General features: G+C 37.8%; 1 protein-coding gene across 3 annotated transcripts; it reads right to left on the bottom strand.

Moving 5' to 3' along the window:
- Positions 1-1,019: 1,019 nt before the first annotated feature.
- Positions 1,020-27,165, bottom strand: vps39 (VPS39 subunit of HOPS complex). Of its 3 annotated transcripts, none has more exons than XM_082143449.1 (24): positions 26,599-27,165; positions 25,643-25,708; positions 25,485-25,549; positions 24,312-24,354; positions 24,020-24,114; positions 22,427-22,525; positions 22,249-22,341; positions 21,646-21,829; positions 19,733-19,853; positions 18,724-18,844; positions 18,507-18,636; positions 17,349-17,491; positions 17,124-17,264; positions 14,101-14,242; positions 13,254-13,340; positions 12,197-12,270; positions 11,898-12,114; positions 9,921-10,049; positions 9,732-9,834; positions 8,019-8,064; positions 6,524-6,673; positions 3,752-3,886; positions 2,795-2,886; positions 1,020-2,012 (listed from the first exon to the last, which is right to left on the bottom strand). In XM_082143449.1, exons 1-24 carry the CDS (start codon positions 26,669-26,671, stop codon positions 1,934-1,936), a joined length of 2,628 nt encoding a protein of 875 aa, XP_081999575.1. In that variant the 5' UTR covers positions 26,672-27,165; the 3' UTR covers positions 1,020-1,933. The 3 variants fall into 3 exon arrangements, with proteins under 3 accessions (XP_081999575.1, XP_081999576.1, XP_081999574.1); XM_082143450.1 differs by having other exon boundaries at positions 22,427-22,522; XM_082143448.1 differs by having other exon boundaries at positions 25,485-25,708.

Here is a 27,165-nt window from a genome sequence, read left to right as displayed (position 1 = left end):
CTGCTGGCAATGGACTCTTCTGACCACTGCACTGCATTCGTAGAAGCATCAGCCTCCAAACACAATACACAATGAGAATTTGTTGGAATTAAAACTCCACTTTTAGTATTTCAAATAAGCAACTATCTGTAAATGTTGAATCATTTACGAGGTTTGGCCTGAGATCATTGGCTCCTCCTCGGCGTGAGTCATGATGTATCAGAATGCTGTGGGTTTAGCAGATCTTGAAGTGTCACTGTATGTTGTAGCATGTGCTGGTTCTGCTGCTCAAGCTGTGGTCCGTTCTTCACTGATTTAACAGACACCAGATCTTATAATCATCATAACTGAGCTCTGACTAAGGCCTGGGACACACAAGACGATTTTCATTTTAAAACCATGGGAGACCACAGTCATAAGGACAGTTTCAAATGATTTCTAACAGTATAATCCTCAGAACGTACACACTAGTAGTAGCGATTTTAAAGTGGCAAATCTCACAGAAACTCGGGTGATCCAACGTGGCTTCAGAGGAAAAACCAATATAAACTTCACATTATAAAGTCAAATTCGGTAAATTTTTCATGATTTTTAGTATCTGTACAAGCCTTTTCACTTCTCCTTACATTTCCTCTTATATAGAACCTTTTTGGCATAAAGGGTTCTTTAAAATTGAACAAAAAACCCTGGTTCTATGTTGAACCCTACCGAAGAGTGTAATAAAAACTATATCTGAAATACAAGTTAATAAAAGCTGTATAGACATATTTAAAAACTAATAAAATAACAAAACAAAATGACAAACTTTAATTCACTTTAAAATTAAACCAGAAAATATACAGATAAAACAAATTCAAATGATTATAAAACTATAATAGGATCTCAATGATCTCACTGCTCAGAATCAAAGAGAAAAGTGGTTATTGTGTGTTTTTTGTGAGATTTTCAGCATGTTTCTGTGTGGTTTCTTGCAGGTCCAAGTCCAAGTCAGGTGTGTTCCACAGCATCACTCTTACAGCTCAAACATATGACACTCGTACTCATAAGAGAAGATACATGTTTATTAGGTTCATCTTCCACCTCGGGTTCAATGTACAATCTACACATTCACATCCATTTCCACTGTTATAATGGTGTAATGTCAGTGAGCGTGCCTTTGTTTGAGCAACAGTCCAGGTCATGGTTTACAGTTGACTGAAAGCACAAGCATGTTAAAACAGTGTTAGTTGGACACATGTGTTAGGAAGCCAGAAAAATACTGGCGCCCAATTGGGCGACGCGATTGCACACATAGGTGACACATTCCTGGACACGTTTAGACAGTGTGTTAATAATAAGTTAAAGCCACTTGAGTAACCAGAACAAAAAGGAAAAAGTGGCACGCTACCATGATTGTAGAGCTCTCCAAAACCTCTAGAAAAACTTAAGACACAATACCAAGCTTATTGGCATTGCTTAAAAAAAGCAGACTTCTAGCTGTAAGTGATCTCTGAACGTCCATGCAAGCATTCATCCTTCCATCGGACGGGTGTGTTGTGTGCAAGCGCTGACCTTTCTGTACGAGAGGGTTTTATCTGGCGTCTGATTTCATCTCAAGCTAACTGAGTGAAGCAGAGCAGCAGCCCTGTGAGCCTGGATGCTGAACACACACACACACACACAGCGTCATGTCGGATGCACTGTAAGTAAAGAGGGACGTGAGGGAAAAGATAAGTGTTTCTCAGGGGGGCGAAGGAAGCCACAGTTTGTGTTGTGCGTTCAGGCAAAGCTTTCAAAGTAATGCACTTCATAAATCTGAATTAAGTCTCACAGTCCAGAGTTTTTAGATGAATTGCATGAGACAGATGTAAAGAGTGAGGGAGTTTCCTTCGGTGTGTTTTCACACAGACACTTGATGTTTGCTGAGGTCTCTGTGCTCATCTGAGGGAGTGTGTCCACCGTCTCCGGTCTTCCTCTACTCTGCTGGACACGTGTTGCGATCTTTACAGCAGAAGTAGTGAACCACCACACCGTTTGGATACCTGGCAAAGGCACTGGACATGAAGAGGACACACAAACAAATGAAGTATTCATACAGTGCATCGCCTTCAATCATAATGAGCACTAATAGAGCACAACTGTACAGTTTTCTCAGAGACGTTTGTTTTCCTCTACGGGTTTAATTTGTGTTTCGAAGGTTAACAAAATACGTATGTGTTTGGAACGACATGAGGGTGAGTAAATGATGACAGAGTTTTCATTTTTTGGTGAACTATCCCTTTAACATACATGCACAATATTTGTCCTAAACAATACGTGTGACTGGAATTAACGCATCCACTCAAATGAATACAACTCCACATTGCAGCAATATGTCAGATTCTCCACCAGGAAACGGCTGTGTTAATCTGACAGTTTGATGAAACCAGAAAACAATAAATAGAGACTCTGAATGTTGCTTTAGTCTGTATAACATTCAATTTAATAGTTCAGAATTTAACTTAAGTAATATGAATCATCAGAAAATGTTTGTCTTGATTCATCTATTGTTGTCTGTGTTTTATGTAATCACACATGCATGTAATCCATTTAGTAAAGATAAACGTTGGCCCTGTCCTAAATGGCACCCTAAGCACTTGTGGTCTTCCTCCAAGTCCACACTCTCGGGATCGACCCGACGGTCTCATGGACTTAACGGACACGTGCACACGGCAGCCACTGTAAGTCCAAAAGACCGTAAGTGCAAATGAAGTGTGCCATTTGTGACAGGGCCTAACTGTGCCAGATTGACTGAAAGGCCAGTTCGTGGTGTAACTGGTAATAATGTGAGGCAGACCTGTTTCCGATCTTCTTCTTGCACACTCTGCAGGTCTTCTCATCTGTGATGACGCACTTCACCTGCTGGTGAAAGATACGCTCCTCCTGCACCTGCACACGGACAAATACTATGTATTCAAATATTATAAAAGGGGACATATTATGCACTTTTACAAAGTCTTGATTTTGTTTTTGGGCTACACTAGTATATGCTTTAAGCTTGAATGTTAAAAAACACATTCTTTTTCTCATATTCTCCATTGTTGCGGCTCCTCTCTTCCCAGTCTGTCAGTAACGCTCTGTTTAGTTCCTGTCTCTATGAAGCACCTCCTCCTGAAAAGCACACTGTGCTCTGATTGGTCGGCTGGAGCAGTGTGTTGTGATTGGTCTAGTGCTTTGGGTGATTTTGGGAAATGTCCCGCCCCTTACCATAACCGCCAGTTTCAACACATTACTAACTCAACCAGGCCCCGCCCCTTTATTCTGCATATGAATTATTTAAATGAGGAATATTGTGACGTGTTTGTTCCTGGAAGAAACTCAAGACTACAATGGAGGCGTTTCCGGAGTTCAGAAACACTGACACTGATGTAGAGAATAACTCCCGCTGGAGGGACTTTGTGCTTTGGAGAGTTTTTCATGCTCAAACAACAACATTACACACTAAAGAAAGATGCTAACATAAAACATGTACAAATATATATATAATAGGACCACATTAAAATAAATATATGGGACAGGTTGGACCGGAATTATTTAGAAGTGATGCTACTAAATAAAAAATAAAATAAAAAATCTGTAGAATCTGTGTAAGTACTGTGTCTTTTCCAGTAACAAGCTAGATTATTTCGGCAAGCAACTATAATTTGAAAAAAATTTAAATAGAGATGCATGGATACAGTGTTTTAAAACACAGACATGAATTAATTACACAGCTTCAGAAGGAACTGAATCAATCATTCAGGAGTAAACATACCCGCAGGAACTCGGCCTGTAGGAGGCTCTTCAGGACCTGGTCGAAGCGCTTCCTCCCAGCCTTCTCCTCCAGCACACTCTCCAGGAACACCTGGATCTCCCGGATCTGTGTGTTGGCTGGCAACAGGTTTATGGCCTTAAGAAGGAGACAGAGACATGGATTCAGTTCTGTTCAGGAATTGTCTCTGTCTGAAAGTGGAAATGTTTCCACAGATGTTTCCCACACAGGCTCTGGCATCTGACAACACGCCAACACTGGGTCTCATTTCCAACGCCGGCATCTTAAACGGTGTGTTGACATCAGCAGGACTGAGCTGTGTAGCACTTCAACACACACTCTCCGTTCTCTCTCTTCACGTCTACAGCACATGCTTCACTCTCTCAGTCTTATTTAATTGGGGCTGCCAACACACACTTAAGGTCCGTTCACACCAACAACGATGACTACATTAGCGTTCACAGCGGTGGATGATATCGTTCTGTTTATTCTCAGCACACACTGCAGTTTTGTCGTCTGCTGCTTTAAATGCTCGAGCTCTTTAAAGCAGGATGGATTCTGATTGGCTGTCAATGTTTTTATCATTCATTATGCTGGGAAAAAAGTCATTCTGATTCTGTTTCCTCTGTGCTGTTGTAGCTGAGATGTGAACTCTGCTAAGCTTTAATATTTAGATTTTTTTTTAACTACATAGTTATCGCCATAGTTATCATCCTTGGTGTGAATGGGCCTTTATTCAATTTGAATATTTCAGTTTGTTACTGCAATATTTGATTTCTTAAAACTGAGATAATTGACATAAGTACCACACAAGTATGAAATGCCACCCAAGACTGAGTAACACCAAATTAGGACACTTTTACATCCCGGGTCAGCCATTAAACACTGAACTGGACTAAACCCAAAAAGAAACAGTATAAACACAAAGAGGTCAGACCACATTTGGCGCTTTTCCACTGCATGTTACGGCTCGACTCGGCTCGGTACAGTTCAACTCGGCGCGGAACGGTTCGGCTCGCTTCGCTTTTCCACTGCGTGGTACGACTCGACTCGGTACGGCACGGTTCGGTTCGCTTTAGCTCGGTTGCTTTTCTACTGCAGTTAGTACCGCTTCAAAGTGGGTGGGACTGATCGTTATAGTTGCCGCCTCTACTGCCATGACATCATCGTAAACGCGCCACATTTCAAACGCACAACACAGGAACAATGGAGCCTATCGAGGGGGTGGTGTCCTTGATTCTTGGCATGTGGATGTTTTTAACTGCAAGAAACAGTTTGCAGGAAACTTTTTAACTGCAAGAAACTACAGTGTTGGCTGTTGTCTACTGGCTATTTAAATCTAGCGGGTTTAGTGTCTCGTGTCGCAAATACAATGATGCTGGTAGTGACGATTCTGTCTGACCAATCAGTGATCTGCAGTGTTTTCACGTCACATTTTAGTATCGGTACGGTACGCTTGGAACCTCAACAGAGGTGGTACCATTTAAAGCGAGCCGTACCGTACTGACCATGCAGTGGAAAAGCGCAAATTCTTCCTCTTTCAAGGACAGGGACAGTGTGAACGTAAAGAGAACACAAAGAGTTTGGTTCTTTTAAAGAGGACTGTGTGAAAACACCTTAAAGCGTTAGTTCACCCAAAAATGAAAATTCTGTCAGTAATTACTCGCCCTCATGTTGTTCCAACCCCGTAAGACTTTTGTTCATGATGTAAAGAGTGTGTCTTAATTTGTGTTCTGAAGATGAACAAAAGTCTTACGGGGTTGGAACAACATGAGGGTGAGTAATTACTGACAGAATTTTCATTTTTGGGTGAACTAACCCTTTAAGTGTGTTGGATCTTTCCAGGCTTCTGCTATGCGGATGGTGGTTGGAGTTAAGGGTGTCACGATTTCGATTTTAAATCGAAATCGATCGAAATTATTGCTCAATCTCGATTATCGAATAAAAAAATGGAATCGTCGATGCTGCCACGCCCCATATGTCACGTCAGTTCGGCTTGCCTGTAATAGGTAAAACTTATTTTCCCGAGAATATTGAAGCCTTTATTTTAAAACGCATTGCAGCTGCACAGCGAGAGCATCATAGCTCGTCTGAGCGAGCTGATTGGCTGTGCTGCGGCAACTGCACAAATCTATGGCGAGTAGGAGCGCTTGGCGCCCTGCCAACCTCGAGCGTGCCAATTTGGACGCGGCTGAAGTGTATAAATTTAGAGAAAACTCGCCAAAGGACTTTAGGTTTAAATCAACTGAAGCGAAGTACCTGATATGAGCGAAATAGCACGGCAAGGCAACGCAGTACTCGTTCCCTTATCTCTAAGGGAACCAAGGTTACGCAAGTAACCAAGTACGTTCCCTTACGAGAATGTTCTCTCGTACTACGTTGCAAACGCTGTGGGAACCCAATTTAAAACGCCGTGCTATTCGCCTGTGACTGCTCTGAGGAGTCCAGGGAGCCCCGGGACTATAATAGGTAATAGGTTATATTGTTTAAGTTTCCAATTGACTGAAGATATAAGTTATTGTTACATTATGTTGTTAATAAACGTTTTAAATTTGACAATGTAGTGTGTGGTACATCGCGAACAAAGGTCAGATATTATTATATTGCATACAAGTCTAAAAATGGCATAGCTTGTGCTTTCAAAAAAAAATAAAAAATTTAAATCGAATCGAACCGTAACTTTAGAATCGAAAATGTAATCGAATCGAGGATTTGGAAAATCGTGACACCCTTAGTTGGGGTCTATGATCCTGTTGGTGTTTGGTGGAAACTTACTTTGGTGGTGTTCAGTTTGCTGTGGTGGAGCTTAAGGACGTTCAGGGCCGCCTGGAGGTTGGCTTGTGGCTCACATAACTCCATCTTTATGGGCCCGAGGAAGTGCACGTCCGGTGGAGACAGATACATGCGCAGGAGGGACAGATACACCTGCAGACAGACTCTGTTAACATTTACACAAGGTGTGTCGGAACAAGAGAGACACTTCTACACTTCCACAGTGTTTGTGATTGACAACCGTATTTACAGTTACTCTCATTCAACAGTTTACAGCAGCCACTCGAACACTGAAGGAATAATGCATGTGAGAGTGACTACAGTAAATATTAAAGATGATGAATTCAATGAATGAAAAGTCTTATTATCACAAATAACACAATGTAACTAAAGAGTTCAATTGAGGTCTTATTTCCATAATTGTTATACTTTCAAATCATTCATTCACAACCTACACTTTTGTCTTTCCAACCTTTTCGCTTCCATGCAGCTTTTATATTTGTATTATATTTATAGATGAAATTAAATATTCTAGTGGTTTAATTATAGTATTAAACTTGTATATATAATACTGAATATAATGTAAACTAGGGTGAATATTTTGTTAGTCCTCATGATGTCTGATTTCACTAGTAGATTACAAAGCAAATTATTTTACTGGATACACTAAACAAGTTTTAATAGTAATTTATTTCTATTTCAATTAATATAAAAATTCCATCAAATTGAATTGAATTGAATAGAATAATCCTTACATTTACAAGAATTCTAAATGAGTTAAAACAAATTGAGCTTAAAACATTTTGTATAAATCCTAATGGAACAAGGGAATGGACCATTTACTTTATGTGATTCGTATTCATAAATTAAAAAAAGGGTAAAATAGGTTTAAATTTAAGTGTAAGATTTATTCAAAATTATTAATTGAAATGTGTAAATCTTGAAAAAAGGCTTAATTTTTGGAGTGTATGTACTTTTTTATATTTAGAGAAAATGCAATCACTAATTTACTATTATAATTTGTACAAAAATAAAATAAAAAAACAACAAAAATATTACAACAATTGATAAATGATATAACTATTAAACTGTAAAAACATGAATAATTAAAAACATTTATAATAATCAGTAAATAAATACATAATGCACTGATTTAGTGAGTGTACAAGCTATTGTGTCTAACACTATTCTGTATTTGCAGCAAAGCAAATGATGAGTATTTCTATGCTGATGCTACCATTGGGACCAGGACTCAAATCTCAGTAATGCACAACATATTTAGCAGTAATTTTACTCTTATTTTCACTAGCAATAAGTACATCATGATTGCAGGTGGGTTTTCACTACAAAACAACACAAAAACACGCCACAAAGTCTTTCAATTCGGGCTGCAGTGTTCGGGATTGTTGCTTCGGTGACTACACAACATGTAGAATTACAATGTTAAAATGAAACCAGTCAAAATAACACTGGTGAAAAGTGTCCGAGGAGCACTCACGTCTTTATTGCCGTTTGCTGCTGGATCGTAGTGACTGTGGCAGTACCTGAGAACATCACAACACACAGAAAACATGAGTGACAGCTTGAGTTTAGAGTCAGATTCCTTATCATGGAACAGTCAACATGAAATGCAATGCATTTTCCTATTGTAATGTGAGTGACATACTGTATACAGTAACAGGATAATCCACACAAAAAGGTGGAACTTGATGCTTTTGTGAATTGGTAGGTGGCAATTCATTGACAGCGGGCATTTAATATCAGAATGGAGTTAGAAACGTGGAAGCTAAAGGTCAAGAGCCTCAGCACGTATACCAATGTCATTTGCTATTATTGCTGCAACTTTAATAGCCTACATTTACACTATCGGTCAAAAGTTTGAATATATTAAAATTTTGTTTAGGTTTTTGATGTTAAAAACATAAAGGAGCCATTCAACTGATCAAAAGTGACAGTAAAGACATTTATAATGCGACAAAAGATTTCTATTTCAAATTAATGCTTTTCTTGAGCAGCAAATCAGCATATTAGAATGATTTCTGAAGGATCATGTGACACTGAAGACTGGAGTAATGATGCTGAAATTCAGCTTTGATCACAGGAATACATTACATTTCACAATATATTCAAATAGAAAACATTTATTTTAAATTGTAATAATATTTCACAATATTACGTTTTTTTGATCAATTAAATGCAGCATTGGCGAGCAGAATCTAAATTGATCCAAACTTTTCACGGCAATGTACATTATGCAGCGTTATATTACTGTTACCTACTAAAGCAGCCTAAAACAATGTCTTAATATCTTTATAGCTTCGTCATAACAAATAGTGAAGCCTAGGTCGCATCAGACGATACAGAGGTGGAGCAAATTATTCAACTTTGATGACCAATTTTTCTTTTTCAATAATACTGTACACACTGATGAATAGTGGCAGGAACGTGTATTAAAGGGGTGATATAATGCCCTTTTCACAAGATGAAAAATAAGTCTCTGTTGTCCCAAGAGTGTGTATGTGAAGTTTTAGTTCAAAATACCCCACAGATATTTTTATATAGCATGTTAAACTTGTCACTTTTTGAGGGTGAGCAAAAACGCACTGTTTTGTGTCTGTTCCTTTAAATGCAAATGAGCTGCTGCTCCCGGCACAGGGGGCGGAGCTTCAATAGCTTGAGTCCTTTTACCTCACAAAGACATGCACTGGAAATTTCATAAACTTTTAGCCTTTTATGTTCAAACCGGAGTCAGACGATGATAGAGAGACTCAAGAAGAAGTGACAACATGTAGAAGCAACAGGACATTTCTGAATGGTTAGTTGATGAATTTATGTAGCTTAATATGTAGTTATCTTCTAGTCATTGATTAGCATATTCTGTCTTGATAATCTATAAATCGTGTTCAGGGGGCGGAGTTTATGTAAATTCTAGGGTCGGTGATGTCACTAACCCTGGAGGAATGTTGTGTAGTCCCTACCAGCCGTTTGTTGTAGTCCTTAAAAAACGATTTCTTTATAAGTAAATATCTCCCTTTGCTTTGAACTTTGAGCGTCGTAACTTTGCAGATGTTGTTTATGCTCAAACAGCAACATTACACTCTAACTAAAGTTAAAAAAGTGAAATCATAATCAACCACCCCTTAAAAAAAAAAAGTAAATAGGGTCCATATTGATATCATGATGTAGAACAGCATTATAGAAGGATACTCACTCTTCAGCCATACGCGTGTCTTTCAGAATGTGAACATAGATAAAGAGAGCCTGCTCATGTTTCCCCATACGACCCAAGAGCAGAGCCCTCTCCTCCAACAGACCTGACAGAGCAAACAGGAACAGTACGGGTCATACACTTCTCTATTGCTAGATTTGACAGTGTAATGTCTCTGACCTCTGGACTCACCATCAAATGGGAAATCACTGATGAGTCTCTCTGGCTCATAACTGCTGGAAACTTCCAGGAATGTCAGAAGCTTGTTCCTGAATTCTCCCAGCTCTCCCGCCTCCTTTCCTGCAGCTACAGCTGAAACACCTGGACACAGTCAACACAACGCGTTTACTCTGTACTTTCACAGAGCTGGAAAATATTCATTTTTTAGGCACAAATGTTGTTTTTATGTTTGGTAACACTTTACAATAAAGTCTAATTTGTTAACATTTGTTAATGCATTAGCAAAAATGAATTAACAATGAGAAATATGTTTTCCAGCAAATACCAAAATACTATTGTTCATTGTTTGTTCATGTTAGTTCACCGTGCATTGAGTAATATTAACAGATACAACTTTACATTTTTGATGCGTATTATTAAATGTTGAAATTAACATAAACAAATATTATTAAACACTGTAGAACTATTTTTCATTGTTAGTTTGTTATACTAACTAATTAACTAATGTAAAAAAATTATAATAATTAAACAACATTGTAAAGTGTAAAACCAAAGAATGTTTTATTTATAAAATAAAAACAATTGTGTTGCTAATAAAGGTTTTATTAAAACTTTTAAAACTGCCAGTGAATAGCACTGCTACCACTCACATACACTGCCAATATATATATATATGTGTGTGTGTGTGTGTGTGTGTGTGTGTGTGTGTGTGTGTGTGTGTGTGTGTATGTACTGTATATGTATAGGTATAAATACACACTGTATATATATATATATATATATATATATATATATATATATATATATATATATATATATATATATATGTATGTATGTATGCATGTATATATATATATATATATATATATATATATATTGGCAGTGTGTGCGAGTGGTAGCATGTATATAAATAAATAATTAAATATATATAATTTCCCACCCCTTATGAATGCATTGGTGGCTTATATTACATTTTTTATTTTATAAATGTAGATAGGTAGGTAGAAATGTCAGCAGAGGCTATTTTCAAGGCATGAACTGTGTTGTACATTTTCTACACTATGGAAGAAGCGCACATTTTCAACAGCCTATAATAAATCTGGAAACTAGGTGAGGTCAAATAAACCATGCATACGAGTTAGCATCCTCTTGATTTGTGCTTAATGTGCAATCATTCCGATTAAATGTAAAAAATTGTTTTTTTGTAAAAACAATTGTTGCAATTATAATTGTGAGCAAAATAATCGTGATTATCAATTAAAAAATTATGCAGCATGACGAAAATGTTTTCATTGGCTAAAAATGCACTAAAATTCCCAGACATTTAGTTGACTAAAACTTGATTAAACAAAAACAGGACAAGGTTGACTATATGTGACCCTGGATCACAAAACCAGTCACAAGTCGCACCGGTATATTTGTGGCAATAGCAAACAATACATTGTATGGGTCAAAATTATTGATTTTTCTTTTATGGCAAAAATTATTAGTTTTAAGTAAAGTAAATTATTAAGTAAAGATCATGTTCCATGAAGATATTTTGTACATTTCCTACCATAAATATATAAAACATCTATTTTTGTGAGTGAATGCAGCACAATCGTGAACATAAATGGACAACTTTAAAGGCGATTTTCTCAATGTTTCGATTTTTTTGCACCCTCAGATTCCAGATGTTCAAATAGTCGTATCTCGGCCAAATACTGTCCTATCCTAACAAACCATACATCAATGGAAAGCTCATTTATTCAGCTTTCATATGATGTATAAATTGCAATTTAAAAAACTTGACCCATGTGACTGCTTTTGTGGTCCAGGGTCACAAATATGAAAAAAACTAAAAGGTAAATTAAAAACTAGCTGATGTAAACTAACACTAGTCAGCAGCAGTTGACCGTGACCTCTGTATAGTTTTTTCAGAAGCTGCTGCATAAAAGACAGACTGTTTTCCTGCAGCTCTGTAGTTGTGCTGATAAAGCAGCGTCTGACCTTCAGGCAGTGAGTTGAGGTACACTTTCATGAGGCCTTGCACCTTCTCCAGGTACAGCTGGATCAGAACGTTGTGGAACTCGGGCCGTGTCTCTTCCCACATGTAAATGATGTGCTCCAGGTATGGGATGGCCAGCTCCTTGAACCCCTCCTTCAGGAAGTTCAACACCTTATCCCTGGGTAGAGTCTCCACCTCCGTCAGGTCCTCAGTGAAGATCTGACAGCAGCAAAGTCAAACTCAAGCTCTTCAAAATGACCACAGAAGACATGCAGACACAACCAGACCATGCATATCTCACCTTCAGTCCATCCTCAGGACAAATCTTCAGAACCCACGGTGAAAACTCGAAGATGATGCCCAGGTTCTCCACACCTGTGCAGAAAGACACCAATGCATGTCACTGTTACAAATTAATATTGTTGATATAGTCAGTTAGAATGGAAGAATGCGACTCATCGATCACCCCATTGTTACTAATATGCAGAATCTGTGGGCTTTTTTTTTTTTTTACATTACAAAATGTGTTAAATAGAGCCGAGAGTAATTGGTGTCTATACTGTTACATATTGTCACATAGTGAACATATTTATTAAAAATGCAAGGGGTTTTTGGCTGCAATTTAAAATGCACTTTAAATATTAAAGGTTTGCTAATCTTGTTTGTAAGACTGCACAATTTGGGCAACATTTTGTGATTATAAACCATTTTTGCTATATAACAACAATAATAACTAAATAAAAACATACATAATTATATATAGAGATATAAACAAATGAAATACCAATATTGTGATAATTGACTGTCAAATAAAATAATAATAATTAAAATTGTATGGTACATTACAGCTGTAAATGTACAATAATAATAATAATGGCTGTCTTTAAGTTTTTCCTCTTTAAACGTTAAACCATCAAACTTTTATTTTGATGGAAACCGACAGAAGCCCTTGCAGCTTCTCTCTTATTGATAAGCTCTTCTCATTACAAGATTTTTGGTTGCGTTCCCAAATGTATATTAAAGCAGCTCATGAGTTCATACAGAGCAGCATTTACTGTTAACTGAGTCGCTCTGAGACGTGTACATGAACACAGTGCTGCGCTTCACTCTGAAAAACGCAAAGCATTTATTTAGATAAATCCCACTAAGCAATATTGGCTTGACTTTGATTAATTGTGCAGCCCTAGGTTGGAGTCTCTTCCATGAGAGTTTGCTAGCATGTTTAAGATTCTGTCTCGACCTTCAGGCAAAAGCGGGCATCCGGATATCACATTAACCACAGCACTCACTCAACTTGTCTGTTGACTATATTAAAGCACAGCTAGGGAATGTGCAGTAAATGAGTGTGTTAATCTCACCCAGCCTTTGAAGATACTGTACAGTCCTCTCATGGCCCTTCAGAGGAGAGTTGGCTTTAGTGGACTGATCCAGCAGAACCTGCAGAGCTGGACAATCACACTTCTGTAAGTCAATTCAACTGAATGAGGAAGATGACACACACGACTGGCAAACATGGTTATGCACTTTTCAGGTGACTTCTGAATTACAAGAGAGAAAGAATCATATGTTGACAGTAAATAGTCAACAGACACACTATTGCAGAATATACGGTGCAATACGTCGTCCGAAATCATTCAGTTTGAATGGGCTTCCTCAATGAAACAGCTCAGATGACTCGCTCTCACTAAACCCCTGGTTATTTTGAATGCTTTTTTGAATGCAATGTTAAATGATTTGAAAGGTTAGTGAAACTGCAATCAACCAATCACCCACATAAATACACACAGATCGTAAATGAAAACAATTGGAAACAACTGCATGAGAATGACGTAGTCAAACAGAAAGAGAGTGCAATCAGTGTATATTCATGAACGGTTTGTGACAGTGATGTTTATATACAGAAGTGTTCTTGGCTGCACTGAGGGTTTATTAGGCAGTGTGGATCTACACGGCCTGGTCCTCATCAGCATTTCTCTGTAAGGCATGATCTCTATAAACAAGAGCTGATCTGAGCCCTCCGAATGATGTTCAGATGCTTGGGTTTTGCAGAGAGATGAGCAACATGTCGGACACACACACACACACACACACACACACACACACACACACATTACACTCCTAATGGAGAGTCCTCAGGCTCACATAAACACATGACAGTCTAGATGATGTAAGTTTTCATTAAGCGTTTGATAAGACTGCGCGCACCTTTCTGGTGAAGGCCTTTCTTCTCATAGAGGATGATGAGCTCGCTGTATTTATGAGCTTTCTTCAGCACGTACTCGCTCTCCTCTATGTGACAGTGGTTGTTCTCCAGGCGCAGGAGAGGAGACACCAAGGCTACATTGGTCTAAAAAAAACAAAACAAAAACTACATTGTAAATTCATACAGAATCCATTACAGTGTGTTGAGGTAATCTAGCTTTAACTGCAGTGCAATGTTGTTTTCGTCAACGATGACGATAACGAAATTATTTCGTTGACGCACCTTTTTTTTTATGACGATAACGCGACGATGACTAGCTAAAAATGGCTCTAAGGTGACTAAAACATGACGAGACGTTTCTGCCTATTTTGCGTGAAATCTGTCTGTTTTGAGCTAAAAAAAGTATCAGCAATGCTGCCGCTTCCTATCCTTGTTATGGGTACGCCCACCACCCGGCTGCCGCCATGCGGCGCATCAGATTCCACACAACAACAACACACCTGCGGCTGCGGCTAGTCACTCGCCACACATCTTCGATATGAGGCGCCGGACTGGACAAAAGCGAAACGAACTGCGCGAGCGAGCGACAGTGCGCGAGAGAGACCGAGTGTGTCTGCGCGCGAGAGAGACCGAGTGTGTCCGAGCATTAGTTTAGTAGGCTAATTGGTACAAAGTAATATATAATTATTATATAACTTAGATTATAACATCACTTATAACATAAATTATTATTTAACTAATTATATAATAAAGCCACAATTGCCAAAGTAAGAATGTTTTTATTCCTGGCTTTTTTGGAGTAAAACAGTGTTTCCACTGTTACCACTTTATCTGTGTGTAATGTTGTAGTAGCTCAAATTGAATTGAGTTACAACACTTGAATTGCAACACTTGCTACAACCTGTCAAACCTAAGCCCATTTCCAATACTTTTTAACCTAAATTAATTTGTTAAAGACTACTTTTTTTTTTTTTTTTTACTAAAATTGACTAAAACCTTTTTGTGTTTTCGTCGACTAAAACTTGACTAAAACTATGAAGTTTATAAGTGACTAAAATGTGACTAAAACTAAAAAGCATTTTCGTCCAAAAGACTAAGACTAAAACTAAAAGGGCTGCCAAAAACAAAACTGCTGCAGTGAGCCGTCTAGCTAGGCAAGCACTTTAGGCATCATACACAAGTATTCATACATTTATACATCATACTTCTATTGACAGTATTACAGTTATGAGAAACTACTGAGAATAATTAAGAGAACAGAAAAAAACACTGTTTACTGGTGGCATTTTGTAATGAAAATGAGTTTCTTAACAGTTTGAAGGAAAATATTTTAGAGTTTATGGCACAATTATCTAAAGAACTAATCACACCTTTAGGGATGCACGATATATAGGCCACCATATTATCGGTATTGGCCGATATATGATCATTTTTAACGTTATCGTCCCGATCATTTTTTTTGGCCGATATATTAAAAACGATAAATAATGTATTATTTCCTTCCGCTGAGACACTTCAGATGCGCACTGTTATCCATGGTGTTTTTTAATTACTTGAAATATGATTGAAATCACTTCAAAAAGGAAAATACAGTAAAGTGCAACATGTGTAGCGCAAGTCTGTCATGTAGGCTACATACAATTATAATGAGAACATTATAATTGTGTGCTTTGGATATGGCTTTTAATGGTGAGACTTTTGTTTTTGTAATCAGCCTCCCAAAAATTATATAAAAATTTGGATTTAGATTTATCGGCCGATATATCGGTGTCGGTCAAAATGTTAATATATGTGTATCCCTACACACCTTACAATCTTTCGTGAGCTTATCATAATATTCGATGTCAACTTTGGTTTACTGTAGTACATACTGATAAATATTGATAACTACGATTCTGAAAAGTCACAAAATTCCTTTAGAAAAGTATTAGCCACAAATTATCTTGCAGCGTCCAATGATATTTTAATGGTCCTAAAAATAGTCTTCATTTTCTATATGCAATATATACAAACTACAGGTCAAAAGTTTGGGGTCTGTAAGATTTCTAAACGTTTTTGAAAGAAGTCTCTTCTGCTCACCCAGGCTGCATTTATTTAATAAAAAATACGGTAAAAACAACAATATTGTGAAATATTATTATAATTTAAAAAGTTTTTTTCTATGCGAATATATTGTAAAATGTAATGCATTCCTGTGATCAAAGCTGAATTGTCAGCAGTCTACAGTGTCACATGATCCGATTCTTCACTGTTTCTCACTACACTACACTGGCAGTTTCATAGTGAACCGAAATATTTGTACACTTCTCAAAATTAACATGATAGTTCTCTAACGTTATTTTTTGCAGCACTGCTTTGGCAAAGCATCTGTCAATTGAACTAAAATAAAAAGCACGGTTTTGCTTATTGTCCGTATCAAAAGGCTGCAATTTAATTAAACAAGTGTGTTGCGCTACATGTTTCAAAGTGGAGAGCGCACTTTGATCACGCAATCATCTCGTGATCTGGTGTTTTCTGCGTCTCAGTTCACAGTGAATAAGTCTGTGCATGTGCTGTGAATTTAAAGGACATTTGGGAATGCAGCGGGCACCAGTTACGCTCATCAAATCAACAGTCTGTGGACAGATAATTACAGCATGTCACTAGATTTGTTACAAGACATTTTTTTAAACCATTTTCACAGACAGACGTCAGAATACGTCATTATGCGACAGGATGCTCGCACTACAGATTGTCATGAACGCGCTCAGGCTGTGGATTACAGTTATTAATGTAGTAATGGTCAGGTTCTCGCACAGGCCGATCGTTTCGCCTCATAAGACCTCAATGTATCATCATGAGCCACAGGTATATTTTGCCTGTATGTTTTTGTGACTCTTAAAGTGGCAGAAGCCATTGACTTACATTATAACTCACCAAGGATCACGGTTTCAGCTAAAAATCATCTTTACTGTTCTACTGAAGCATCTTGGATAGCATGAGGGCTTAAATTAACAGCAAATTTTAATTTTTGGGGTGATCTTACATGGAGGTAACATTTGAGCAGGGTGGTATCGATGATCTGAAGGAGTTTCTTGCGGCTCTTGATGGTCGGGGTTCCCTCCATGAGAGGCGAGGTGGTAGAGGGGTCCGAGTCATTCAGCTGCTTCACCAAATGACTGCGTTTCTATCAAAAACACAGAGAGAAAACTGTAAGATTATGAAAAACGTTTGTAAAGCACTCCGTGTGAACTTCATAAATCCCGAACACCTGTGTCAGGTAGTCTATGAGGGCTAGGTGGGCTTTCTCCAGCTCGGCTCCGGACAGTGTGGGCAGAGGGTTTGGGTAGTGAAGCTGTTTGCGGTAGTCGGAGGGAAGAAGGTCTGGATACAGTCCAATCACATGAGTGGGATCTGTACAAGAGAAGAGCAAATCAGATTTAACCCATTATATAGAGTGCTGCAGCGATGACGTGTTTTTGTGGGGCCAAAACGAGTTGCATTTTGCACTTCCTGAAGTCATTGGGTTTATGGTTAAATGCCTGAAATAAGGTCTGTGGTGAACACAAGCTCAAAGTATTTTCATGTTTTATTCTATGATATAAAGCACATTAGTAATAATAACGCCTTGTGATTTTTATAAAGCTTTTACGTGTCTTGAAAAAGCCGTTTGCTAATAAATGTCTAAATGGGACAAGAGAGGTTGTCGGGGACTTTAAACATCATCACACCGAACAGGTAAACTCATCTACTCATGAGTCACTTTCACAGCCTCACTGCGTTTATAATTGTGCTCTTGCAAACTATTCGAACTCTAAATTTAAGGCTGAAAGAGTTGTTGAAGCTTAATGGTGGTGACGCTCAAGTCATGTGACCGTGCTGCAGTTCGTTTAAAGCCTACGTTTAGCTTTTTATTTCTGGTGATTGTATTTGGGCTTCAAAACTTCATTAACAAAGATTATCATGATGAAGAAAATGTGTGTGAATCATGAACTTTTGTTGGTCACAGAGCTTATTTTCTGCAATAATCCAAAAGCCAATGAAAAATCCTATTGGGGTTTTGTTGAGGGAAAAACAGTGATGCAATCTTGCAGGTTAACTTACAAAAATCCCTCATCACTGTCGAACTCTATTATTCATGGATCTCACTGTCCTGGTGCAATGGCACTCTCTAGTGGACTGTACGATGCAACTCAGCCTTAATCAGCAAGACCACAGATAACGTGAGGTTTATCAGACATGAAAATTAACTTTCCAAAACTTCAATCTGACCAGTTGGTATTTAAACGACAGGTTTTTTATATCAGCCTACCAGAAAGTTTCTCTCGAATGATTGAATGTGGTCGTCAAGGAAATCAATTACAACTTAAATCAATTTATTCTTTTGTCATTGGTGGTGCATCATCACTGCTGTGTGAACTCAGCTCACCGGTGCCTAACTTAGCGAACCCCTGCATAGAGTCGTCAAAGCGCTTCTGACAGAACAGGTTGAAGGCATACAGGTTCTGAATGTGATGGATCTGTTGTCTCTTGTCTGCATCTAAATCATCCTTCATTTTCTGAGGAAAGATGAGACAAAAACAAGGTCAACCCACTGTGTACTTTGCATACAGTATTTACTGGATGCTAAAATCAGAGTTTCTCACCGCTAGCTGAAGCGCCAGTTCAAACTGTTTGTCCTGTAGCAGCTGCCGTATCTGGCTGGCTATGGAGACCGGCACCAGACGCCAGACAAAATGATTGCTTGCGACATAGACAACATTTGATCTGTGAAATCAAAGAGGGAAAGAAAGTAAAAAAAAAAAGTAAAAAAAAAAACAGATTCAAGCTTTTACATGCTTCATTTTCATATTTCTATGGAAGCTTGTTTCCGCCACAGAATAAAACATTGCGAGTTTAGATCTCGCAATTCTGACATCTTTTCTCAGAATTGTAAGATATAAACGTGCAATTGCGAGAAATAAAGTCCAATTCTAAGGAAAAAAATACTGACTTTATTACAATAATTTTTAAAAAACCACCCAGGTCGGCAAATTGCCAAAATTTTATAATCAAGATATGAGTAATTTTATACCACAATAAAAATGTATATATCATGATGACATTGTTATTTTTGCAAGAAACATGCAATTGTGACTTTATATCTCCCAATTGTGTGTTATAAAGTCAGAATTGCGAGATATAAACATGCAATTCTGAGAAAAAAAGAATTGTGAGTTTATTTCTCGCAATTGCGAGTTTTTATCTCACAATTCAGACTTTATAACACACAATTGCGACTTTATATCACGCAATTCTGACTTTATAACACACAATTGCGACTTTATATCACGCAATTCTGACATAAAAAGTCTGAATTGTGAGATATAAACTCGCAATTGTGAGAGAAAAAGTCACAATTACCTTTTTAATTTTTAATTTTGTTATATTTCAGGTCTACAGCACCCCTTTCAATCCGGTGAAAATGTCATTCGGATCAAGCTCGATCGCATCGATTGAGGGTGTTTACATGACGGATTTTCAGTCTGACTAAATTAATTTGATTCTAAACTGATTATTTGGGTGCATGTAAACATAGCTAATGTAAAATAGCTCTTCAGTCAGACTGAAAATCCCCATGTTTCCCTGTAAACCGAGATCGTGTGCAGCTCTCACCCAGCGGAGGTGATGAAGCGTGGTCTCTGCAGTTCTACGCTCTGCACCAGCAGTCTGGGTTCCAGAGTGCGGATCTCCACATACCGGGGCAACACTGCAATGATGTAGGGCGGCTGGTGCTCTAGTGAAAGACATGAGAACATAGCCATAAGAAGACTCAGAAATGAAAGAGGAATGGGTTTAAAAATGGAAAAACATGTTCAAAAGAGCTGACAGTAATACATCATCACTGATGGCTTAAAATAGAATCAAATGAGCGCAAATATGTACAAAGCCATGCAAAGAAGTTTGTGCATGCTGAGGTGGAACTGCTCATAGGCCAATATTAATCATTAAACTCTTCACATAATAATTTTTTCTAAGAATCAGTTCAAATTCATTTCAATGATTTGTTTGCATCATCACAAAAAAAAAAATTCAGATTTTGATCCTCATTAGTCAGTTTCAGCATTCAGGCGTCAGATATATCTGAATAAGGACTTAAAAAAGTAAGGACTTAAAGCACTGTTGTTCCAGTAGTGTTTGTTGCTATGCTGTTCTTCCACATTGTAATGAACGTTTGTCTTAGCGGAAGCTTAAAGATAATGTACAAGTACCATCAATAAAACAAATAATTATCTTTCTTGTAAAACAATCAAATTAGTAGAGTACTACAATAATAAAAAAGAAAAATGCCCAGGTCAGCAAATTGCCAAAATGTTATAATCAAGATATGAGTAATTTTATACCACAATAACAATATATATATCATGATTACATTGTTATTTTCGCTAGAAAACCAAAATTTTTGTTTAGTTAGTTAAATTTCACAATTCTTGAATCCAATTTCGATACCACAAAAAAAGAAAGAAACTGATACTAACTTAACTTATGCAAGTAAAAAGTTCAAAAGTCAAGATTCGGTAATAAAATAAAACAATGAAGCAAATTACAAACAATAAAATAAATGCCTTTCATTTGCATAAACTAAAGCAGTTTACAAACTAAGCATTTGCACGTACCCTACATGCATTTATATTAAGGATTATATAACGATCCTTAATGCAAATGTGTACGTGAGCACGTTTACATGCACACAGTACACTGATAACTCACAAAAAAATGCTTATTGAAAAAAGACCTGTTGTCCGGGTTTACATGTAAACCAATAACCCGACGACGCAAGTAAACCGCGTTTACAAAACTTTATTAATAAATCAGGTTATTTCCCGATAGTGACGTCAAAACGCAATGATTTGCGTATCTGTGTATTTCTGTTATGTCGGTTGTGATGTTAAATAAAGCATTAAAAACCGAAGAGCACTGCAACACGTCAGCGGGAATCTCACGGCTCATATATTCTGCTCTCATGCAGTTACAGATGCAGCACTTTGACTGAACCACTTCTGCACGAGAGAACAATCAAGAAGTGAGTTTGTGAGATATTTCCTCCTCCCTTCCTACACACTTCAGTAAGCCGACAGAAAGCAGGATAATGCGTTTACATGCTAATCCAGCTGTGATGTTCAGTTTATGTCTATTGGTTATGATATCGGTTTACTGTTAGAAATCCTATTATTTTCTTTTCAGTTGTTAAAAAAACAATGTAATAATGTTAAATGAATTGTTTATTATTGCTACAATTAAAAAAACAGTTCATCGAGTGAAAGAAATGACATTGTTAAGCATGTTTTGCTTCCAGTTTGTTTTATTATGCTATGTACAGTAAGCTAGTAAAGATTCGATTGTTCACGACATTGGAAGTAATATTAGACAAGATTTTCCACCACTTTTTTTGCTCATTATTTGATCAGGTTATCTGATTGGATGGTAACTGGACACCAGTTTTCTTGACAATCTGTTGTTGACTGAACATGTTTGATAAGTGGCTTATGAGCACCTGAGAAACACGTTTGTTAAGACTGACATCATACCCATTGCAACAGGAATGTCCGTCCAGTTAAGGGCACATTTCTGAGTGCAGACGCCATCTTCGTTCAAAACAACCGTGAGATCATCCTGACCCACTGCCACCTTCCCATCAGCCAATGGGGCCACCAACGGTTCCAGCTGTTTCCCAGTGGGGAACAGTTCCTTGACTGAGCCACGTCCATCCATCTAAAGAGAAAAGTCATATGATTGACCCAAAAAACAACAACAACAACCTAATGTGAGTGAATATCCGTAATATATATTATATATATATATGATATATTAAGAGCTTAATATATCACGCATATATTGATATGCATACATGGTATATTAAGCTGCAGGTTAAAGGAGAGCAATCTAGTCTATATTCACCATATATCAGCTATATATCATGGATCATAGACCATTCACTATACATCTGACTGATTTGATTAGTTTAGGAGGAAACAAAGTGTGCTTGAAAGGTCCCGGGCTGATGTTGACACTAGTGAGGAAAAGCTAAATATCGGGCCACCGTTGTATTGTTGCTGGCTAACATAGATGAACTTCTGTCAAAATTGCAAAGGAAATTAAATATAAGCAGAGCTGAATTTTATTTCCCTTACCCGGATCAGATAGTAGTCTCGTTTGAAACCCACGCATATTGAGTTCTCACACCAAGCCATGGACTTGGGAATGTCTGGAGCGGCAAAATCTCCCTGCAGGAGAGACCAAACAAGATTTAGGCTACTGTTATGGTTCATCAAAAATATGTTGTTTGTGTGTTTCCAAGCCTCAAGCAACCTGTAATTCAAGGAATTCTCTGTCCTTCCAGTAATAGAGCTGAATCTTCCTCTTCACTGCAACACACATGCGCAGTTTGGCCTCACCTGAGCTGGACTTCTGGAGAGAGAGAGAGAGAGAGAGAGAGAGAGAGAGAGAGACCGAGAGAGAGACCGAGAGAGACCGAGAGAGAGACCGAGAGAGAGAGAGTCAGATTATTAACAGGCAATGGCATTGACTAAAAGTGGTCCCAAAAGTATTTGCAGGGTTTTAAAAATCAAATGTAAGGCTTTTTTTGAGACCTGCACAAACATAATTATTATCATTTGAGCCGGGTAGAACAATGTCTGTCTACGGTAACATACTAAACCACAGGATGACCGTAAAAAACACAATTTAAACAACTTTACAGTTCAAATTTGGGATGCATCTATAGGATTTCTTTTGGCCGATACCGATACCTATTTTAACAACTGATAAATAACATCAGCTGTTATTTATTTTGTCACTTGCTCACTTATTTGAACTTTTGCCATTTAAATAGATCCTGTTTTAAATGAGCAAAGTTCAAAAACACATGTATTATGGTTATTGCTGCATCATCAAATCCTTTTTATTGAACATGGATTGGATCCATTTAACCTTCAACAGTCCAACATTATAAGAGAGGCACAAACAAGATTCATGTTTTTCTATCCACAAATTAAAGAACCTCTTGAAATTATAATTAAGACTTTTCTGATACCAGTTAAGATATTTAAAACTTTTGAAGGACCCGCGGGGACCCTGAGTATTTGGACCCTTTAGGCACACTTAAAAGTGTATGAATATCATTTCATAACAAAATATCAAAGTCATCTTTTTTTTTCATAATTTTTTTTGTTTTGTAATGACTTTTAAGCAACTGTGGCTGTGATTTTTAGAAGATATATGAAGTCAGTTCTCCTCAAGTTCAGTCCTCGCAGAGGAACCACTCGCATAATTTATTACGTTAGAGGGATACTTCACCGATTAGCATTAAGCTTTTTATCAGTTGAAACCCGGTAGTATTTTCAAATGACCGTGCTTCCCTCCCTCATGTCCCCCTGAGACGAGAGATTTCTGTATTGTGTGTCTGGAAAAAAACCTCAGATGACGCAGAAATCGTCATTTAGCGTCATCTGAGTTTTCTTTGTCCAGAGGCGAGAGACTCCAGCCAGTAGGAGGAGCTCGTTCTGCATGTGCTCAACCCGCCCATAGGGGGATCTCACGATAAAACGGCGTATTTTCAGTTTCGAGTCGACTAGTAGCCTAGTTGTATCATTTCTTCCGATACTGCCCTCTGTAACCGGTAGGTGTGACTTGGGAGTGTCCTCGTAGGGCAGGCGAAGCAAGTGCATTCTGGGAGTTGTTGTCTTTCATCCACATAAGCCAATAATACATTTTCTGGCTTTTCTCAGTCTAGAAGGCACCAAATTTCACATTTCTACTACATAAATTACCCAATTTAAATACACATTCATCTTTCCAGCGGTGAAATATCCCTTTAAATATCAACATTTCACAAACACATTTTGGGACCACTGTACTGTATGCATGAAAACATCAACCGGCCAGAGGACTTCTTTAGCCTACCTGCAGGTCGCAGGCAAACAGTGTGGCTCCCCTGGCTTTGGACACCACAGTTATCTGCTGGAACGTCAGCAAGTCATGAACGTGGATGTTATTTTCTGAAATAAAAGAGGGCAATGGCACTGCTGACACCAAAACTACACAGTTCCATAATATCCACTACACCACATCAATGTTAGTCTATGAAACAAGTTTGCAAGTTGAACTCAAGTATGCAACCAACAAAGAAAGTACATATGACTATGACACATCAGATGACAATGACTTCACAGTTCTGTGGGGAAAAAATACTCACCCAAAAGACTAACCAAAATCTTGTACTGCGAAACCACAAACAGCTGAAAGAGGATTATAGAAAGAGGAAATTACAGATTATAAGAGATACCCAGAAGTAAATTCATTTCTTTAGACATAGTTCACCACTGTCAATTTGTCATTATTTTCTCACCCTCATGCAGCAAATTTTTCTATTTTAAAAAAGAGAATTTTTGAAGAATCTTCATGCAGGTTATAAAAATCACAGTTTAAAGTGACAACAGATGTCAAACCCCACAAAGGACCAGAGAACACCATCAAAATGGCCCATGTTCTTAGCCTGGTAAAAACCAGACCATTCTCAGTAGTAACTGAGTTATGGTCTGGCAAAGCTTCATTATTAACTAATTTCCAAAGGGGCGTCACCAACGGATGTCGCTCAAATGCCTTTGTGCGCAATTGGATAGACCTAAAACCAATCAGAGCGATCGTCATCGTGTAAAGCCATATGCTGCGTCCCAATTCGCCTAAGTTACACTACGCCATAAAAGTATGTACTCTTTTTGTGAAGAAAAGGTATTTACTTTTGAACATGAAGCAAAAAAGTAGGCAAGCTTTGGGACATACTACTTCGTCATCTTTATCGGACGGATCTGTCGCGTGCGTCCTGTCACGTAAACTGCCCTGTCAATCATCTTGTCACAGTTAAAATCCTCTATTAAATCTAATTAAATTTCCTACCGTTTCGGAGAGAAATGTAGCAGCATGTTCATCTGCCAGTGGGTCTTTCATGGAGACTGTCCTCATGTGTTTGCAATTTGAATATAATAATGCATTTAAAAGTCGGTGCGCTTCACCAACGGACGTCGCTCAAATGCCTCTGGGTGCGGATAGACCTAAAACCAATCAGAGCGATCGTCATCGTGTAAAGCCCGCCTCAACGTTTCTGATTGGTGCCTCGATTTGGACGGATTAGAAATGGGCTTGAATGGGCTCTTTGCCAGACTACTTGCAGAGCAAATCTAAATTTGCCGGAAGTTTGCCTGGGTTTTCCCAGGCTACCATGTTCTATGTCTTTTGAAGTCGTACGACAGCTTAGTGTGAGAAGCAGACCACAAATTAAGGACTATTCATAGATAACATAAAGGTGCGTAAATAATGACGACATTTAGGTGAACTAATCCTTTAATGGATGGACTCTATCGGTTCATACCTGCTGAATCTTCTTTGAGAAGTTCTTATTGGATTTCTCTAATGTAACTTCAAACCGGTTTGTACCTGTAATGAAATATATTATCAATGAAACTAAAAGTAAATCCAACAAATAATCAATGCAGAATATATGCACAGCGGCAAACAAAAACTCTGCACCTGCATCTTTCTTGATCCTGTACTGAAGGAGATGACCCGGTTTGGTCCCGACAAGGAGCCAATCGTCTGCAATCACAGTATCATTATCACACTGAATGACATGGCAAAGATGTACAAATGAGTTCATGGAAGTAATTCTGTAGTATAATCCAGAATTAAGAGGCTCTTTAAAAACTGTAAAGTTTCTTGGACATCAATGGCGTGTTGACCAGCTCATCAGGTTCTGGAACAAAACTGGGTCTAGGGCTATTTTTTACAGTCTATGGTCTAGGGATGTGCAACGATTAATCGCTTCCAAAATAAAAGTTTGTGTTTACATAATATATGTATAATTATTTTGTATATATAAATACACGCACATGCATGTACAGTAGGCTATATATTTAAGAAAATTTTGTTTTTTAAATATAAAATATTTATATGTAGGCTATATAATATAATATACGATACACTATGTATAAATATATATACAGTAAATAAATGCAAATATTTCTTAAATATATACATGCATACACAAAATAAGTATACACAGCAGCACACACACATATATTAAGTAAACACAAACTTTTATTTTGGATGCGATTAATCGTTGCACAGCCCTACAACTATTCCACTTTTTGATCAACAAACATTCAACTATTCGATCCCTATTGCTCAAAAAACTGTCTGGGAAGAAATACTAACGCGTTGTCTATGTAGACAGCTAAAGAGATGTTGAGACACAGCCAGAGGAAACAGCTTTCTGGCGATATGAACAACTATACAACAACTCATTCAGCAAATGCTACAGTGTGTAAGGTTTTGAGACAAAGTCTTTAATCGACTAATACAAATTTGTTATCAATGATACTCCACATGTGAGTTAAAAGTGTTTAAGGAAATGGGAATGAGAAAAAAGGGAAGCAGAACTCGCTTAAAGACGTCTGGTAAATGACTAAATGTAAATGTAAACTCACCCCAGGCCGCCAGACAGTCAATCTGGAGCGGTAATTTCTCCAGAATAGGAACCGGTTCAAATGCGTCATGCATACTGGAGCTCTTATGTACTTAACCAAAAATGGTAAAACAAAAAAATTAAACGCCCGAGCACTGTATAATCGGATGGCAGCGGACAGGACAATAGTAAACAAACTAAATATGGCAAATCCACTACTACTACACAGCAGACATAGATCGTTAACTTATTTGTTAACCATCTCGCCTCTTGTCAAATGTCCCACTCCATCCTTCTTGAGTCCTGTGTCGGTCCAAATCATAAAATAACACTGAAACTCCTTTGTTTTTGTTGTGTTGTTAAAGTGTCATGAGCATATTGCTAGTTAGCTTCCATATTTGCCCTTTAAACTCGCTAAAACACAGATCCTGGAATTAAAAATGTGTTTCATCCCATTGTTCTGCGAGACGCGGTGGTTTATTCCCGTTTTAACCGTTTAATTGTCCGTTAATCTGAGTTTATATCTGACAGGTTTCAGTGTTTGACAGCTAGCACCGAGCCTGTGCTGATGCTGCGGGAACTTCCTGGA

Source organism: Leuciscus leuciscus, assembly GCF_965113295.1.
Source record: "Leuciscus leuciscus genome assembly, chromosome: 17".
Lineage (NCBI taxonomy): Eukaryota > Metazoa > Chordata > Actinopteri > Cypriniformes > Leuciscidae > Leuciscus > Leuciscus leuciscus.
Note: the sequence above shows the minus strand (reverse complement) of the source record. Positions and strands in the feature narration are given on the sequence as shown.